Genomic DNA, 17,803 nt, shown 5'->3' with positions numbered 1-17,803 from the left:
GCAATATAGTATAAGCCGAAATCACCATAGCATGAGTCTTTTCTGAATTAAGAGGAAGTCAATTACTATTTGACCATTCCACAACATAATTAATATCTATTTGAATCATTTGTAACATATCATAGACAATGATGATAACGGTCGAGATTTAAAATTTTCATTAAACTCCAATATTAATTAAATCGGTTTGGATCATCTTGACAGCGTTTGCCGATAAAATAATTTTTGATATTTATTTATATTGCAAATAGACATGACAATGAGTTTATTTCGAGTGTTAGCAAATTTTTAGAGAAATGGTGGTGGATATATTTCTACGTGGAGTGTCTAAGTCAGGGGATACAATTCCTATATAAAGCTTGAATGGTGAAGATGTTCCCAGCAATTCACTCTCACCTTTCTCACTAGCGCGTGCACATAAGTTGTTCGGATTCTCGCGAGAAGAGGAGGTGCATGTAGTCTAAAGAAGCTGCGCTTCACTCAATAATCACCTTCAATTCACAAGTGAGTTCTATATCTCTTCACTTCCTTCTTTAAATCAACATAATTTCTATTGATCTTATGACACCAGACACTAATTGAACATAATTACCACAAAGAAAATAGAATTTCGCAATTGGACTAGAGTACTTTTTTTCCTTCGAAAAAAAATTTATGTAACAATTATAAATTTTAATTAAAATGAATAATTATTTTTATAATTTTTTTAATAATTAAAAAGGTATATAAATATTTATTTAATTTAAAGAAACATTTTTTAGTTGACGTCAATTACTTTCTAATTGAAAAATTATTATTGTTCTATTTTAGTTTTATAAATTCGTATTCAATTCGTTACTTTTAATAAATAAATTAATTATTTAATTAATCGTGATTAAAATTGGTGTGACAATTACGAATATTAGAATCAGTAGAGTACGAAGTCGATTTTTAAAAATTCAAAATGGCGAATCCAATATGGCGGACGAAATTTAAAAAATTCATCGGATTCACTTGAAACTCTTTACTCGGGAACTTTCGAGGTCGCTGACTACGAATTTGAAGTCGGTTTTTAAAAATTCAAAATAGAGAAACCAATACGTTGGACAAATTGTAAAAAAAAATTAATCGGATTTAGTTGAATTTTCTGTTTTTTCTAAATTAAAACGGTACTATATTAAATGTTCAAACTAAAAGTCTCTCTATTAAGAAACATTTCTTTTAATTGAATGATTATTTCTACTTATATAAGATTAGTAGCTTTAAACTGTATGTGATTAATCAATTAAATATTAATGACTGTCTCAATTAATTATTACCTAGGACTCGATATGTAATCACAGTTAATTGAAATCCAAGAGTGCAATAACAATGCCAGTGATTGAATATTTTGTTGAATTTTTGCAAATAAATTAGTATTTGTGAGTTTCTTTAAACTTTTTCTCACGCAATTGTTTTCAGACGTGGGACATGATAATTACGATTCATTTTATAATTTTAAAATTGTTTGTCTTTTCTCGTAGCTTAGAACCTTGTTTAAAATTTCTTTTATTTTATTTTCTTTTAATTATTTGCATACATTAAAATATTTATTATTATTAATAGGTACCCAAATTGAAATTTGTATCCTATATAAGACCTGTAATAATCTCTTAGAATCTATTTTAATATTTAAAAATCTATTCAACTGAATATTTATAATATATTTTCAAATTATTTTCTATATTATATTGAAAACTGTCGTGTATTATTTATTACGATATAATTTTGAATTATTTATATTGCAATAAAATGACAGTTACATCAGTAAAATTATTAATTGCTTAAAATAAAAATTACAGGCATGAAGCATAAATGAGTAAATATGAGGAATATATTTTTCTGTGTGCAATAAAGGATTTAATTTTTTTTTACAATTTAATTAGTGAAATTAAATCGTTTGACGCGCTAAAGAACAACTAGAAGAAAGAGATTACGAGAGTCTTCATTTGTCGTAATTGCAGTGTACGAAAGTGTTTTATAACTTGATTCTTTAGGATGTTTTAAAATGCTTTCTCGTGCTTCAATTAAACGTAATGGTTAATAAATAAAAAATAACTCATAAAATTATAAAAAAAATAATAAATAAGTTATAATAATTATTGTATTCATCTAGAACTGGAAATTAAAACGCAACATATTTTAAATGGGGTTAATAAGAATAGAAGAACAAAGAGTAATTAACAATGGTTAAGGTCGGCGAACTGAATAAATAATACACGGTCAGTTTCAAAGCAGCCGGAGGAAAAGTTGTCTTTGTTTAAATAAGAAGGAGAGTATGAAGTAATAATTACCAACTCAGATGTGTTAGCTTATCTTAACACCTCTTAGAGAAAGTAATTTGCGCTTAGAAGCTAGTAAAATGTTTACTCGCCTACTGTGATTAGTAAACAAATTATTTTTTAATTGTTTGCAAATTTGTTTTGCTATACGATTTTTCTTTACAATAATATTTAGCAAGCACATAACTTTATACTGTGTTTTAAGAATTTTTCAATGATTAAAAATGATTTAATTTTAAAAAGTTTTTTTGAAAATTTGTAAATTCAGAAAGCTGGAAATATTAAATTTGGGTTGACAGACCCAGGTGATGACCACAGGTCTGGAGTTCAATAAACCGTGATGAAAGCCCAAATAATGAGATTCTTCCGCAAAGGAAAAAAAAGATGATTTTCCAAATATTGTGAATCGTTGAATACTTGGAAGAGTTCTTGTAGATGTAGAAACTTCTAACACTTGACTTGAAAATTCTTCTAAGTCGAACTTGAGTAAGAAATCGAGTAGAGTAACAATACTTGTATAAGATTTCGTATGAGAAGACGTGCACCAAAATCTGAACTGATCTCTCCTGGAAAATGTAGACCTTTTATACAGGATTTTCATTAAAAGGGTTGACCATCTAATCGTTGCGGATTAGGGTGACTTCCCCTTTTGCTTTCCATTAAATTATGGTAATAAAAGAAATCATCAACATACTCTCTCAATAGAACAATGTACGAACAGATGATCTTTCGATGTAAATTGTAAAAAAGAGAAAAAGAAGAAAAACCCTTGTTAGATATAAATAGAACAATACAATTTTATTACAGAAAGGGTTTATATTATCCAGATTCGATACAATTTTAGGATCAGCGAAAGAAATTATTTATTAAAAATTTTAAATAAATAAAATTGTGAAATTAATAAAAAATTTCATAGAGTCATAATGTATAGAATGATACTATAATACAAGTCACGTATCTGCTGAAAGTAAATTTAGTTTTCTCTTTGGAGTCGAAGGAGTATTGGGATAACGCCAGTTTAATCACTGATATCTTGACTATCTGTGATTAACGGTAGCACGAACGTCATAGGTAATGCCAGGGGTCATTCAATAGTGAGTTTTACGGTGTATGCCTAAGCAAAGGATGACAGAACTTTCGCATGCTCGTCCATTAAACACGCTTTAGAAGAAGCAACGTGTTATTCAATTAAAATCAACATACAATGGTGAACGAATATTACGAGGTCTTAAAGAAGGCAAATGAAGGGACGTGGTCTTACTTCACAGAAAAAACCTGAATTCAAATTGAGTATAGATTCTATACTCAATTTGATTCGCAACAAAAATGAAACTGGTTGTCTCATTTCGAGTTCTAAGGTAAAAGTATCAAAATGAAACAGGCAAGTTTCATTTTGAGAAAAAGAAAAATCGAAAAATATTGTGAAATAACGAATAATTTTGCACAAAAACATGAAATATAATAATTACAAAGAAGTAAATAACACGCTAGACTTAATATATTTGATTAAAAATTGCTTGTAATCGCGTAATAAAATAATAAAGGAAATATGTTTTTAGGTTAGAAAAATGAAAACATGTGTTTTGACAACAGGAACGGTACTGCCAACTTAAATAATAGCGGTAAATTTAAAAACTTATGAAATTAATTATTATCTACGTAAATAATAATAAATAATTTTTATTTAAAAACTTCTAAATATTCGTACTGGTCAAAATAATCTTTCTGGTGTTGTTGAAATATTAGAAACAATAATTGAAATACAAAATTACTCTGCTTATGATGCCAACTTAGAAATCTGAAATTCCAGCCAATATCATTTTGAATAACATGAAGTTTGTCCCATACTCATTTCGATACCCAAAAGAAAATGAGTTGCAACAAAAATGAGTCCAAGTTTTTTCTGTGTTCTCTCAACGTGTTCTTTCTTTATAACTGACAAGTCAGTATTGTAAACATACACATTGGAAATATTTTATGAAACTAACAAAATGCTTTCACTTTATCTCCAACAACGAAAAATTTATAAGTGAAACTGATTTTTGGTGATCTTTGTCAGAGGTATATTATCTCTTCAATCAATAAAGAGTGAAATCCACGTTTTTTGTCATTGTATGAAATTTTTAATTAATAGATTAAAAATTTAAGTTTATTTTAATGAGTTTCAATTTTTTATGTCACGATTAACAAAATTGAGGATTTATTTAAAATTGTTTTGAAAAAAATATATAATTATTGATTCAAAATGATGTATAAGTGAAAAAACTTAACAACGCTATTAGAGACTCTTTTTTGCTAAAATGCTCGCCAGGCTTTCATTAACAGTTCGAGAACCTAAATGATGTACTGTTGTGATGCATAACTATGATGCAAGACGTTGAGTGATGGATGATGATATCTAACTATAATCTTTGAAAGGGCAGATAATGATATGTCTTTGTCGATGTTTCTGAAAATTACACTTTCACATGTTTTACGATCTTCAGACACATCAAATCATACCGATCAACTTTCAATTTTATTGGAATTACGTCTCTCTCATCGAACACATATGTAAAATAAGTTTTTAATCTTTCAGAATGAAAAAGTTGTATTTTCTTCAAAGAATTAATTAATTGTTGGCCTGCTCCAAAAAATGTTGACAATTTATTTTTTCGAAAAATATTTGAATATTTTATCAATATTATATTTCTTTTTCGAATTAAGAGTGGAACTTGTGGAATGAGAGATAAAATTAAGAAAATAATAGAGTTATGAAATATAAGAAGAAAGTGATAGAATTTTATGATGATAGGATAGTAAATAACACGTAGGTGGTAAATAGAGAGGTCCTTCTCTTTAGTCTTCAACATACGGTTTTTTTGTGCTGATTTGCGAGACACGATGCGTAATTTGCGTTCGCAATTCTCTCACTTGACCTTTTAAATTACAAAAAAAAGAATAAATGAACCCAGACATCAATTAGATGCGTAATTTTAGATCTTGGCTAAAAATGAATGCAAAAAAAAAAATTAAGAGAAACAAAAATGGACAAAAAACTCGTATAAAGATTAAATAAAAATCTTTCAAGTCATCATGAAATAATTTCACTTTACATTTTGCCACTGCCAATTTTATTCGCCGTACTGGTGCATCGACATATCGATACGTCTCTTGCGAAATAGAAATTGTCGTATCGCATTTTAAACACATGGCTCTTGGCGCACTTAAACTCGAGTCCTTTATGCTAGTCTATCTGAAACTGAATCTACCAATCTCTCACATATAAGGAAATCAATGTCCCCGTGACCCAGACCTATCGACTTGGTAATAGTTTTCACGGAGAAATCTCTTCTTGCTCACATGTATTCAACGAGATTCGCATAATTTAATCGCATTGCTTTTACACATTTAAGAATTTTTATTACTTGAAAAGGAACAAGAAAAAAGAAGAGATTATAATTGAAAAAAACATTGCAGAACTAAAGATTAATGTCTTAATTAGACGATGGGAAAAGTTTTCTTTACAAACTTTAAAGATGTTCGACGACCGACTGACATAATTTGGAACTATATATATAAATACCTTTTTCCAAATGGAACAATTAATATTGACAAAGAAATGATAATTTAATATTAAATTTATGTTTTATATTAAACACAGATCAGTATAAATTGGTAACATTAAAATTATATACTTTAAATATTTCTAAAATAATTTCTCATAATTTTAATTCATTTTAAACTTATATTTCACGGCTACGACGAATGTGCAACGAATTTGTCGCACATTCATAGGTCTTGAAAACAATGTACAAAATAACGAGATAAATATTTAAATAAAAGTGATTTGAAAATATGGAAATAATATAAAAATTTCGATTTCGAAAAATATATTATGGTATGAAACTCGTGAGCAATACAGAAAGTAATTAACAAGAGACTTCAATGTATATTAACTAAGTATACAATGTTCAACTTTTGCTATTTCGTTTCATAAAGGAATATATGTGTTTTATTCAGAAAAAATAGTTTCATTAAACAAGTCGTGGTTGGAACTTCACCACACATTGCTGGAGAAAGTGAGCCACTGTTTTATGAAACAGATTAATTTATAGGATTTTTAAAAGACCTACGTGCTCCTCATCAAATTTCTTATTTCATAAGTTAATTTTTTTTATTTATTTTAATATTCCATGTATTGATGAAAATTATTTTATAATTGTTGAAATATCATTATATTAGATAATTTAGATTCAGAAAATTAAATAAAAGGTATACAGTTAATTATTTATACACGATACAAAAATGTGAGAAATATTATTCAACCGTTCTCGTTTGTAGTCAGATGGAGATTTTAATGTGCTCTTTTCCCTCTTCAGAGGGTGATTAAGTGCATTTTATTTCACTAGGGAAATAAAGTGTACATTATTACCCGCTATATCCTATCAGTGAATAAAATACTATTTAAACTTTACAGATATGATAAAGCAGAAAAAATTGCCTGTGTTATAAAATATACTGACATTAATGACAGCGCAATTAACCTTCTGTCACTCAACTTTCCGTTTTAAGAAAAACATTATCCCATAGATTTAGAAGTAAATTTATTTTATTTTCTAAAAACTCAATATAAAAATTGTGAGTTCGTCAAGTGCTGTCTAAGGAGATGATTAGGAATTTTATTATAGGAAAACGAAATGTATTATGTAATTTACATATATATATCTAAGACAGGAACCTTTTAGATGTGTTTTTCTTGAAAATTTTAAAGAAAGGAAGAAACGAAAACCGCATCATCTCAAGTGCACTCTATACTAATACTTGCTTCATCTCGTGACCACAAAATAGCACCGTTCCGCCGACGTGAATTTCACGAATTCGCACGATAATTATAAAGTACTGAAAACACAATGACATATGATTATTACACTTAAATGATACCGACCCTCTCTTCTTCAACACCTACATTGTCCCTCCGTCACCCTCTTGTGAAATTGTGCAAGATTCAAGGAAAGTCTTCACTTTTTGTGTTAATTAGCAGGCAATTAGCGTAGGCTTCTTATTTACTTGCAATTTCTTGGTTACTATATATCGTTCATATCATTTTTATTCTTTACATTCCTTTGGGATATATTTATTGACTGTGTCCTACAAGAAGGATATTTTTATCAGTTAATTTCTAATTTCATTTTTAACTAAATTGTTCAATATTTATTTAATTACAAACAGTGTAAATATTTTAAATTAAAATAAAAATTAATCTTAGTAAAAAGTAAAGGCATTTTAAAACGATAATAGTAATTTTTTCACAAAAATCTTAAATTCAAAATGCTGTAATGAAATATTCAATATAAGTTTATGCTAATTTGATGCCAAGTTATTTTTTCAGTGCGAGCATAATTTTCAAAACCACATCCCAATGAGTTCAATTACAAAAGAATTTCAAGTATATATAAAAATATTTAATTCTCAGTTATGTCCTTTACAAACATGTGAACTTTCAAGACCTAGAGGAGTTGTCTCACAATAATTTCCCACTCTTTTCACATTACATCTAAAGTTATTCCTTCGATCCCATGGAGATAAGTGCCTTTCGACATGTACATTGTTTTCGACGAAAAAGCGAATTCGTTGCATACAAAGATATAATTTAATGTAGATGTACAAGGACAACAGAAAAATTAGCTACAAATTAATCAATATGTAATCCTATACTCCTGTGGAACAATTTATTTGATTCATATCTTTTTGCAAGAATTTGAAATTTTTAAATTTATTAAAATTTTTTTAATTATAATAATTAATTCCTTTGATTTATATATTTAATTACGTTTTATTCTTTGCTGCCACTATTTCACTAATCATATGTTATTTACTTCGGCACGAATATAAGGTTTTTTTTTTGTTTTTGCAGGTAATGTTGGTCCAATTTTTCGAGAAAAATTTTCGTTTTCCATTTTTTTGAATTATAAAATAATATGAACAGTCTTTCTTTGTCAAATGTACTAACGACACTACATTATAAGACAGATATTGATGACTAATGAATGACTAATTGATTTTAATTAAAGAATAGATTTACCGTGGAAATAATAATATGAAATTAATTGTTAATACGATTTCTTCATTATTGACATTGGACTTGGACATTTCATGAAATGCATTTTATATTTGGACGTATTGTGAAATTTCATGTAGATTCACAAAGTGCATAATTGGCTGTAGCATTTCAAGAAATGTTCAAAAATTTTGGACATTTTTATTGTAATGGATGATTCAAAAAGTAATTGATGAGTCTGCCTGAAGATAATTTTTGATACCAGTTATATGTAGTCTTATTATTTTTGATAATTATAGAAATATCTAAATAATTGATTTGATTGTTATCTTGTTGTTCATCGCAAAAATCGTACAATTGAAATAAAGCTTGTATCGTACATAACAATTTTTGTAAATTTTTCCAGAAAGTTATAATTATTAAACATAAAAATTTATCTTATGACACTGAATAAATCTGAGATCTTTATTATGCAATTATCATTAATAGACTTTTGCTGTAATCGCATTCATCATTTTCTACGTCCTTGTCACAAAAGTTGATGACACACGTAATTTTAAAGGTCCAAAGGACTCTAACGCGCTTGTAAATTAAGAACTTTCAACCACCTCATTTTATTGTCTTGAAAAAAATCACTAAATTAAGAATCATTTATTTCTAAGTGTGTTAAGAAAACATTTTCCACAAGTGAAAGTAATCAAGAATACTTGCACGACCACAATTTTTTCAAGTCGCTTCTTCAAATGAATATCTTGATTTCAAATACTTATAACAATTTGTCTTTATTGATAAATACTAAGAACAATGATATGGTATGTTTGATAATTTTCATTAATTGCATTGAACTTTAGCAGAAAAAATTAGAACTACTAAATTAAGGACCTCTGACTTTTAAAAAGTCAGTAGAAGTCGTATAGCTTGAATTTCATGATTGGAGAGCATTTTGTAAAGGTGCAGAGATGAAAATCAATTTGTCATCTCGTGAAAATAGAACTTGCTATATAGATCCTCGTGCAGTTAGATAAACCTAATGAATTCAGTCCTGAGAGTAAGCACGCTATGTTTCCACGGTACCTAAAGACGATACTTGAGGATGATAATTCTCCAATAGAACTCCACTTTCACCTTTCGCCTCATCGTACACGACTCCTCGGTTGACTTCTCGAACTCTCCTTAGTGCCTTGCCGTTTGCCAGGACTTTTTAAAAGCATCAATGGTGTTTGTATAGGTATATGCTAACGCGGTCAAGTCGCACGATTCAGTTTCACCTATATTGTCGGTTGCGATTAAACTAAAACAGATTGCAGATTCGAAAGCCATCCTTGATCTCGCAAGGTCGTATGAATTAATACCAAGGCAAATAGACTCACAAATTTTGCTTTTAGTAAAAAAAATTAATTTGCATTATTGATTTTTTTATAATTTAGAATAACTTCTTGAATAAGAATTTAATACTGCTCCCTCAGCAGGAGTTTTATTTGAGCGTTGACACTTGTTGAACAATAAGGAATTTTCTTCAAGAAGAATTGATGAACCGACACCCAAAAAAGAACTGATTTGTTCCACGAAAATGTATGGTTTATATAGTAGAAAATTAATCGATAAGTTTAGTATCGATATTTTTTGGCAAGGGGTTGGTCAGTGATCACGTGATTACAATACCATATTTGGTCATCTTTGTATATACTTATTTTTAACAGAATCGAGGGCTTGTGGCACGTGCGAAAACAGGGGTTCGTCGTGCCACAGGTTAATAATTTGAAGACATAATGTCGCGAGGACGTTACAACTGGTACAAGTTCAGTTGCTGAACATGTACATTTTCTTATACAAGATCTTGTACAGGAATTTTCATTAAGGACTTTATAACAACTACCGGAAATTTCCGGGCTCAGGTTCTTTGTCCTGATTCAATTCAAATAAAATTCATTAAATTAAACATATAAAAATTATAAAGCTGTTTGCGAATCTTCCTCGTCATTTTTCTCTCATCTAGAACAATAATCATAAATAAATTAGAATGTAAAATTCTTAACTTTTTCTTCTGGCAAATAATTCATGATATAGAAAGCTAATTATAAACATGTGTCTACTTGGATCAAATATATGTGACCCTCTATGGTGAAAGGGACCTTAACTGATTTGTTTATTTTTTGAATGATTGTTTTAATTTAATCAAAGAAAACGAAAAACAAAGATGAAATAAATGTTGAGACGAATTTAAATTGGTGTGTTAAATATATTCTATTTTAAAATGTTTTCCTTATTAATGAATTGACGTTTGTTAAATTTACTTTTTTTGTGCAAGTTGGAAAGTTTTGAACTGACAGTGATTTTTCTTTAGCTAAAGGATATTTTTATCAAGTCGGAAAAAATATTAACAAGTAAAAATAAGTGTTGCAAAATTTCTTTTATAAAAGATCTAAAGAGTCCCGATGACAGATGTTAGCTTTGAAGATCCTCAAGTAATTCTACAAAACCTAAGATGTTCTTACATTACATTACAATGTATTATGTATAGGCATATGTATCTGGCAATGATGTTACCTTCGAAAAGGTGCTATCGTAGCCTTTAATTTCATAATGACAACTTTCTCCTTTCTGTGAGCAACATTGTTGACTACATGAGATTTATGTAGAAAATTCACAGTCTCTTTTCGATTTGACATTCCATGTTGGTAAAAACAACGGACAGTAATTCATCGGGAAAGTCGTTGAATGGGACTATGTGTATATTTTTTTTTGAAAACGATGAAAGCAACAAGAGAAGATGTCAATTTATTTTCATTCAAGATTATTCAAACTCTTTCTACTGTTTCACTTTTATCATAATATAAATATGTAAAATCAGAAGAAATTAGACATATAACAGGGGATACTAAAGACGGTTCTGACAAGGGAGAAAAGTAATAATTAAAGTGGAATATCTTTGGTAATAGATATTTTTAATTTGAAACGAGTAATTTTTACTTGTCGACAATTGGTTTTAATAATCGGAAATTTACTTATAGTATACGTCGTCAAATTCTCTATCCAAACGATGGGGTACCTCCGCAATAACGAACACTCACATAATTATAATAATAATATTTCACGTTGCAAATTTTTAGAAAAATAATTAAAAATTGTGTTTCAGGTCCACAATGAAATTTATTGTGGGGATTCTAATTGTGATATTTAGTTTAACAGCTGCTACAAACAATAATCATGGCTTGTTCACTAGCTCAAATGAAGGTAATTTAATAACATTATAATAATAAAAATATTAAAATAAAATAATATTAAAGTCAACGTAACTAAAAAATAATAATGGAATAATTTGAATTTAGTTCAATCTAGAAATATACGAGCTACTTCAGATTCAGCGGCTGATATAATGGCAAGAAATATTTTGGAGTGGATTCAAAATATATACCAGACGCAAAGTGTTAGAAAAGGTATTTCGCTAAAAGTAAATAAAATATAAAAAAAAATGTGATTAAAAAAGTTGAACAAATTAAACATTTGATAACTTCTTCTGGAAATTTTGCAGAAACTGACATTTGAATGAATTTGTTTCAGCGCGTCAACAGTCAGATAATGCCTATTTACCACCTTATAGTACGCAAAGGCCGCCGGAAAAGCCGCGACCTTTTCAACCTGCGACGTCGCAAGAACCACCGTACTCAGCCGGTGGCCAATACACGCCATCAAACAATGGATACTCTTCCTCCCCAGTTTCCACTTCAAGGCCTTCGTACACGCCGAATGTGCAAACTAGCTTCTCTTCAACTAATGGCTATCCGTACACTCCACGTCCATCACCGCCATTCTCAGACTCAAACGGATATCCGGCAACATCCACAACTTATCTTCCACCAGCAAATGGAGGATATCCATCGGGAGAGCCAAGGCCAATGCCTGGTTTCCCATCGCCACAACCCGGTCGGCCTGGACCAGGACCCAGACCACAACCAGGACCTGATCCAGGACCAGAACCACAGCCTGGACCTGGTCCAGCACCAGGACCGCAACCAGGGCCGGGACCCAGACCTCAACCAGGACCTGGTCCAGCACCAGGGCCTGAACCCAGACCTCAACCAGGACCTGGTCCAGCACCAGGGCCTGGACCTAGACCACAACCTGGACCAGCACCTGGACCAGGGCCGGAACCCAGACCGCAACCAGGACCTGGTCCAGCACCAGGACCTAGACCTCAACCAGGACCTGGTCCAGGACCTAGACCACAACCTGGACCTGGTCCAGCACCAGGACCGGGACCTGAACCTCAACCAGGACCAAGGCCTCAACCTGGACCAGGACCTGCTCCCAGACCGGGACCTGGTATTGACATTTCTCCAGGAGGAGGTAATATATCATAGTTGCACTAGTTCTTCATTCAACATTTTTGAATAATAATTAATATTTACTTACTAATATATCACTGCATTTAACAAAACTTTTCCACGGTTAACTGTCCATGCCTTTTGCTAATACTTTTCATCAAAAGTACCAAATATCTATTGGCTACAATAGCAAATAACTTGCTGTATCAGCTAAATTGTTAGCTAATTGATTTCAGCTAATACATATTTGCTTGATTTTCAATTATTAATTGTAAACTTTAATTATTATTCATTATAAAATTAAATCAATAATGTAATCCTTACTCACAATAATATAAATTGTAATAAATAATTTTCCCTTTTTAGGTAATACAGGACCAGGTGTCCCACCAGATGATGATTTAAATCATCCACCACACATTCATGCTCTTGATGTCCAATGCAGCAAAAGTATGATGACTATAAATATTGAATTCAATCGAGCTTACGATGGAATAATTTATTCAAAGGTTAACAAAAATTTAACAAATCCCTTCTTATGAGATAGAATGAATAAAAAATAAATAAAAATTTTAATTACATTATTTAGGGATTTTACATGATGCCCAATTGTCGATACGTGGAAGCAAATTCCAAAAATACAAAATATTCCTTCACGGTAAATCTTGATTCTTGTGGAACGCAGTTTATTAATGACTTTGAAGGGGAAGCTGGTCAGGCTTATTTAGAAAATGTCCTTGTATTACAGGTAATATTGAAAACCAAAAATTAATTTAATTTTTATTAAAAAAATATCTTATTTAGAACGAGGCGGGAATTCAAGAAGTATGGGACACAGTTCGAAGAGTCCGTTGTTTATGGGAAGGAAATATCAATAAAGCTCTCACTGTGAGTCTCTCAGTTGATATGTTGAATCAAGAAATTGTAACATTCAGTGGCGACACTGCTTCAGCCAAATTGGATATTCAAATTGGAAAAGGTCCATTTGCTCCGGCTGCAAATGGTCTTGTGAAAATTGGAGAAGTCATGACTTTAGTTATTTCTGTTGAAGGTGATCCCGATTTCGACCTACAGGTTTGAAAAAAACTTTTAATTTTATTAAAGAAAGCTTAAATTCTTTCTAGTATACCTATATAAATATAGCAGATTTTTATTGAGAAAATTAATTTTTCCTTTCTTTAAAAATTAGGTACGAGATTGTGTGGCGCGCGACGATACATCTACAAATCTTGTTCAACTTACGGATGAAAGGGGTTGTATTTTGAAACCGAAAATCTTTGGAGCTTTTCAAAAGACAAAAGATACAGGAAATACGGGAGCATCTATAATTGCCTATGCATTTTTCCAAGCTTTCAAATTTCCAGATGTAATGGATCTATTCATCGAATGTAACGTTGAACTTTGTAAAACTAACTGTGACGCATGTCCGGAACCAAATCAGGTACATAATTTCTGTGAATTTTATCCAAATAATTGGTGGCTCAGTGAACACTAAGATGTCTTTAGGATGACTTTAGTCATAAACTGAACAGTAAGAAAAAGTAAAGACGAACTACTCATTTTTAAATTTTACCTTTTTCAGCAAATTGATCCCGGAAGACGTCGTCGTTCCATTACTTCTCCACTAAACTCAACAATAAGTCTGGCACCAAGTGGCGTGAGAGTCGGTCGTGGATTCAGAGTTGTCATGCCAGAAGATTTAAGTCCAATGGCAAATCAAGCATTAGAGAATGTCGATGAAGAAATAGTGCAGGAAATTGCTTCGTCTAATAATGTTTGTTTAAGTAATAGTGGATTTTACGTTGCATTTTCAATGATGTTTACCGCCGTAGTTTCCAGCACAATAAGTGCTGTCATTTTGTACTCAAAGTTACAAAATGTTTACAAAACAAAAGCATATTCAATGGGATCTTAAGACTTCAAACTGAGAGCAAAAGATTTTAAAAGCGAATTCCTTTTAATAAACTGACGTTTATTTATCAAAGAAATATATTTTTCAATTCTGTGTTCTGAGGAGAATAAAAAAAGTAGTTTGTTATATATACATATATATAGCATATTTATAATGAAAAAGTTTGTCTGGAATTAAATAGTGAAGTTAAATTAGCAAATAGCTTCATTTTGTTTGTGTAACATCAATAAAGTGTTGTTGCCCAATTAAAAAAAAAGTCAATTAAGACTTTGCGAGCAAGTATACACGATCTAAATGCTTGATTAGAGGACTCACTGCCATAATTTTGTATATGAGCCGATCAATTTATAAATCGATGAGTTTAAATAACAAACTGAATTCTTTTGTTTAGAATAATTATTACTTCTTCGCAGAAGCTGTAAAAAATATGTCAATTTCAATTTAGCGATTAAACTTATTTATAAAGATTTTAGTGCTTTTCCCTTAGTATTTTAACAATTTTTACAACAGTATTTTTGCCTGTAAGTATCTGTGTTACAGATTCAAGTCCCAACTTTTAATAAAATATGTTTAAAGGAATAAAATTTCTGTACAATTTGTAGTTTTGCTTTTATTTTCAATTTACAACCATTTTTTTTATTATAATTTATTTTCATTAAATTTTGTTAATTCTGATAAAGTTTTTTTTTTGATTTTATATTTATATACAAAAACAAGTATTTACATTTTTATAACAATAAAATAATGGGATATTTTAATTTCTTAATACATTATTCACAGCAGTATTGGTCAATGATGCCTGATAAATTTTAATACATATAAATGCTCGCCTCTTATTTTTCTTTCAGCTATAATTGAGCCAATCATATTGAACTGTTTAAAATATTTTATAATGTATTCTGGATTATTTTCTTTAATTACAAGTAAATAGAAGATTCCATTTTTTGACAATAAATTTGGAATGTGTGGGAATATTTTTTTCATTACTTGTCTACCTTCGAGACCGCCTGCCCACGTTTTAGAAATTAATCTTTCGTCTAATACCTCAAGAGCTTCTGTAACGACATACGGTGGATTGAATACTATTAAATCAAAAAACTTCGCAGGTAGGAAATTGGTTGCTAAATCCATTTGGATTACTTCCACTTTTGTAGAATTTGCGATACTAGTTCTTTTAGTCACTTTACATGCGTTAGGATTTATATCAGTGGCTAAAAAATATGATGGAAATCTTGAACCAAGAGCCATTGCCAGTGCAGTGATAACTACGCCAGAACCGCTTCCAATTTCTAAACAAAGTCCAGGCATTTTTGCTTCTATAGACTGCAAATCACTCTCCAGTGCATCTATAAGGAGAAACGAGTCTTCCGAAGGATCGTAAACTGTTTCTTTATCCTCTTCAGATAATTTTAAAATAGGAGTCTCCATTTTAAACGATTCCTGTTTTTGGAAAATAGTTAAAGATTGGTTAATATTTACCCTAACAGCATCCGGATATTCAAGATATTCTACGGATGTCCCAGGGACAAAACTGGAAAGTAGGACATCCATAGGATGTCTCAGGAATATCCATAGATATCCTGAAGACATCCTAGAGAAAGCTAAATTTCCAGATACGGATAGGACGTCCATAGGATATTCTGAAATGTCCGTTGCTGTTATTTATTGTAAAGAACTAAATTCTTATTAGTTGAAAGCAAACCTTTATATTTTATTGTTGAACAATGTTCAAATTTTTAACTGCATCAGCTTTATAAGAGGAACTATGATCAAGTAAAGCTCGTTTTTTTGCTGATTCCTTTTCAATAGCTTGATGAATTTTATTTAAACGCTCTTGAGTCGTTTGCAAAATGTTGCTCACTATTGTAACTTTCTGCTTGGCATTTACAAGTTTTTTAACATATGAATCGAGTTCCAATGGATGCTGGAGACTCTCGGATATTTTTAATAATTCTTCGTTCAATGAATCAATTTGTTGCTTTAGTTCAATTTGACTTATTCTGAAAAAATATTACTCCTAAGAATAATTGAATCTAAGTTTTGTTGGTTTTCCTCAAATGTATATATTTAAAAAAAAATAAGTGTACAATACTTTCTGAGCAAAATTTTTACTAAATCACAAAATTTAAGGACGTTTATTGAAAATTTCTAATTCTATTAATTTTTATTTTTTGGATGTTTTTAAAATTCTGGACAATTTGTTGTTACACTACGAAAATATAAAATAATTTTTTATTGCTTTTTCAATTAATTGTATTTAAAAATGGATTTGGAGTAAAGCGATTGTTTAAATAATGCAGAATAAAATAAAACTATAATTCTAAAAAAATAGCTTGTGTAAAAAGTGTGAAACTTTATTTAATTAATTACTGCTATATTATTTATTGTCACCTTGTTGCTCGAATCCTTTCATCAAGTTGATCGACAGTTGGTTTTAAAAGACTCATTAGACCTTCCGTCAAAGCATCTCTAGTAGGATTATCACAAAAATCTTCTGTTTTATCATCCAAAGACGTATTATCACTCGCTGTATCCAAGTCCATTTTTAAAAATAATTATTTGCAAAAACTATAGAAAACTAACCTTTCAAATCATCAATGAATTATTAAAATAATTGGATTATTTAGACAGCTCCGGACAGTTTTCTTAGCAGACGACTTATTTTTCTACATTGTCGACAGAGCAGAACGATGAAATTAATTCGTGCTCTCTCCGTTTACTTGAAACTACTATTACCAACAAGCAATTTTCATTTTCTATTACGTTTTATTACGTATCTAAAACATTTCTTTTTATCAGAGTTTGATAAAATCCAGTTAAAGTACTTAGTTTAGATGTATAGATGGTATAGCGTGTATAAAATCTGGCTTTTGTTAACTTAATATAATAGAAGATGTTTAGGTTTGAAATCAGCAATAATAAAATTTTTGAGTTGAAAACAATTGATTTGAATGACATTAAAATTAGGTACAATATTATCGGTTCCTAACTAAAAATTTGCAAAACAACAATAAATTATTTTAAAAAACCATTAAAAAATTAAAAAAAGAAATCTTTCTGAGTAACTTTTTAAAATAAGAGTAATTTTATAGGTATATATCCAAAAATTCAAAAAAATTGCTTAAAAATGCAAAATAACCCTATTTTTAGGTTTTAAATTGCAAAAACATTTTTAAACTGTGAAATAAATAAGATCTTCTAAAAGCATATGACAAAGGATTTTGAT

At 30.0% G+C, this 17,803-nt stretch overlaps 2 protein-coding genes across 3 annotated transcripts; one reads left to right on the top strand and one right to left on the bottom strand.

The window, feature by feature from the left end:
- Positions 1-346: 346 nt before the first annotated feature.
- Positions 347-15,178, top strand: LOC127290738 (uncharacterized). The gene is made up of 9 exons (XM_051319512.1): positions 347-504; positions 11,477-11,574; positions 11,670-11,777; positions 11,902-12,687; positions 13,032-13,174; positions 13,255-13,413; positions 13,470-13,739; positions 13,855-14,106; positions 14,248-15,178. Exons 2-9 carry the CDS (start codon positions 11,484-11,486, stop codon positions 14,578-14,580), a joined length of 2,142 nt encoding a protein of 713 aa, XP_051175469.1. The 5' UTR covers positions 347-504; positions 11,477-11,483; the 3' UTR covers positions 14,581-15,178.
- Positions 15,162-17,259, bottom strand: LOC127290875 (SNAPIN protein homolog). Of its 2 annotated transcripts, XM_051319707.1 has the most exons (3): positions 16,969-17,259; positions 16,280-16,577; positions 15,956-16,017 (listed from the first exon to the last, which is right to left on the bottom strand). In XM_051319707.1, the coding sequence occupies exons 1-2, from the start codon at positions 17,118-17,120 to the stop codon at positions 16,289-16,291; spliced, it is 441 nt and encodes a 146-aa protein (XP_051175664.1). In that variant the 5' UTR covers positions 17,121-17,259; the 3' UTR covers positions 15,956-16,017; positions 16,280-16,288. The 2 variants fall into 2 exon arrangements, with proteins under 2 accessions (XP_051175655.1, XP_051175664.1); XM_051319698.1 differs by lacking the exon at positions 16,969-17,259 and having other exon boundaries at positions 15,162-16,017; positions 16,280-16,428.
- Positions 17,260-17,803: the final 544 nt, after the last annotated feature.

The sequence above is a fragment of the Leptopilina boulardi genome, unplaced genomic scaffold, assembly GCF_019393585.1.
Source record: "Leptopilina boulardi isolate dan_hultmark-lab unplaced genomic scaffold, ZJU_Lbou_2.1 LbouV2_123, whole genome shotgun sequence".
Classification (NCBI taxonomy): domain Eukaryota; kingdom Metazoa; phylum Arthropoda; class Insecta; order Hymenoptera; family Figitidae; genus Leptopilina; species Leptopilina boulardi.
The sequence above is the reverse complement of the archived record's forward strand: the minus strand, read 5'-3'. Positions and strand labels throughout refer to the sequence as shown.

Coding starts and splice junctions, on each gene's coding strand:
- LOC127290738 (XM_051319512.1), top strand. CDS start 11,484: ATGAAATTTATTGTGGGGATTCTAATTGTGATATTTAGTTTAACAGCT. Junction 12,688..13,031: donor TGACATTTCTCCAGGAGGAG/GTAATATATCAT, acceptor TTCCCTTTTTAG/GTAATACAGGACCAGGTGTC. Junction 13,414..13,469: donor AAAATGTCCTTGTATTACAG/GTAATATTGAAA, acceptor TATCTTATTTAG/AACGAGGCGGGAATTCAAGA.
- LOC127290875 (XM_051319698.1), bottom strand. CDS start 16,005: ATGGAGACTCCTATTTTAAAATTATCTGAAGAGGATAAAGAAACAGTT.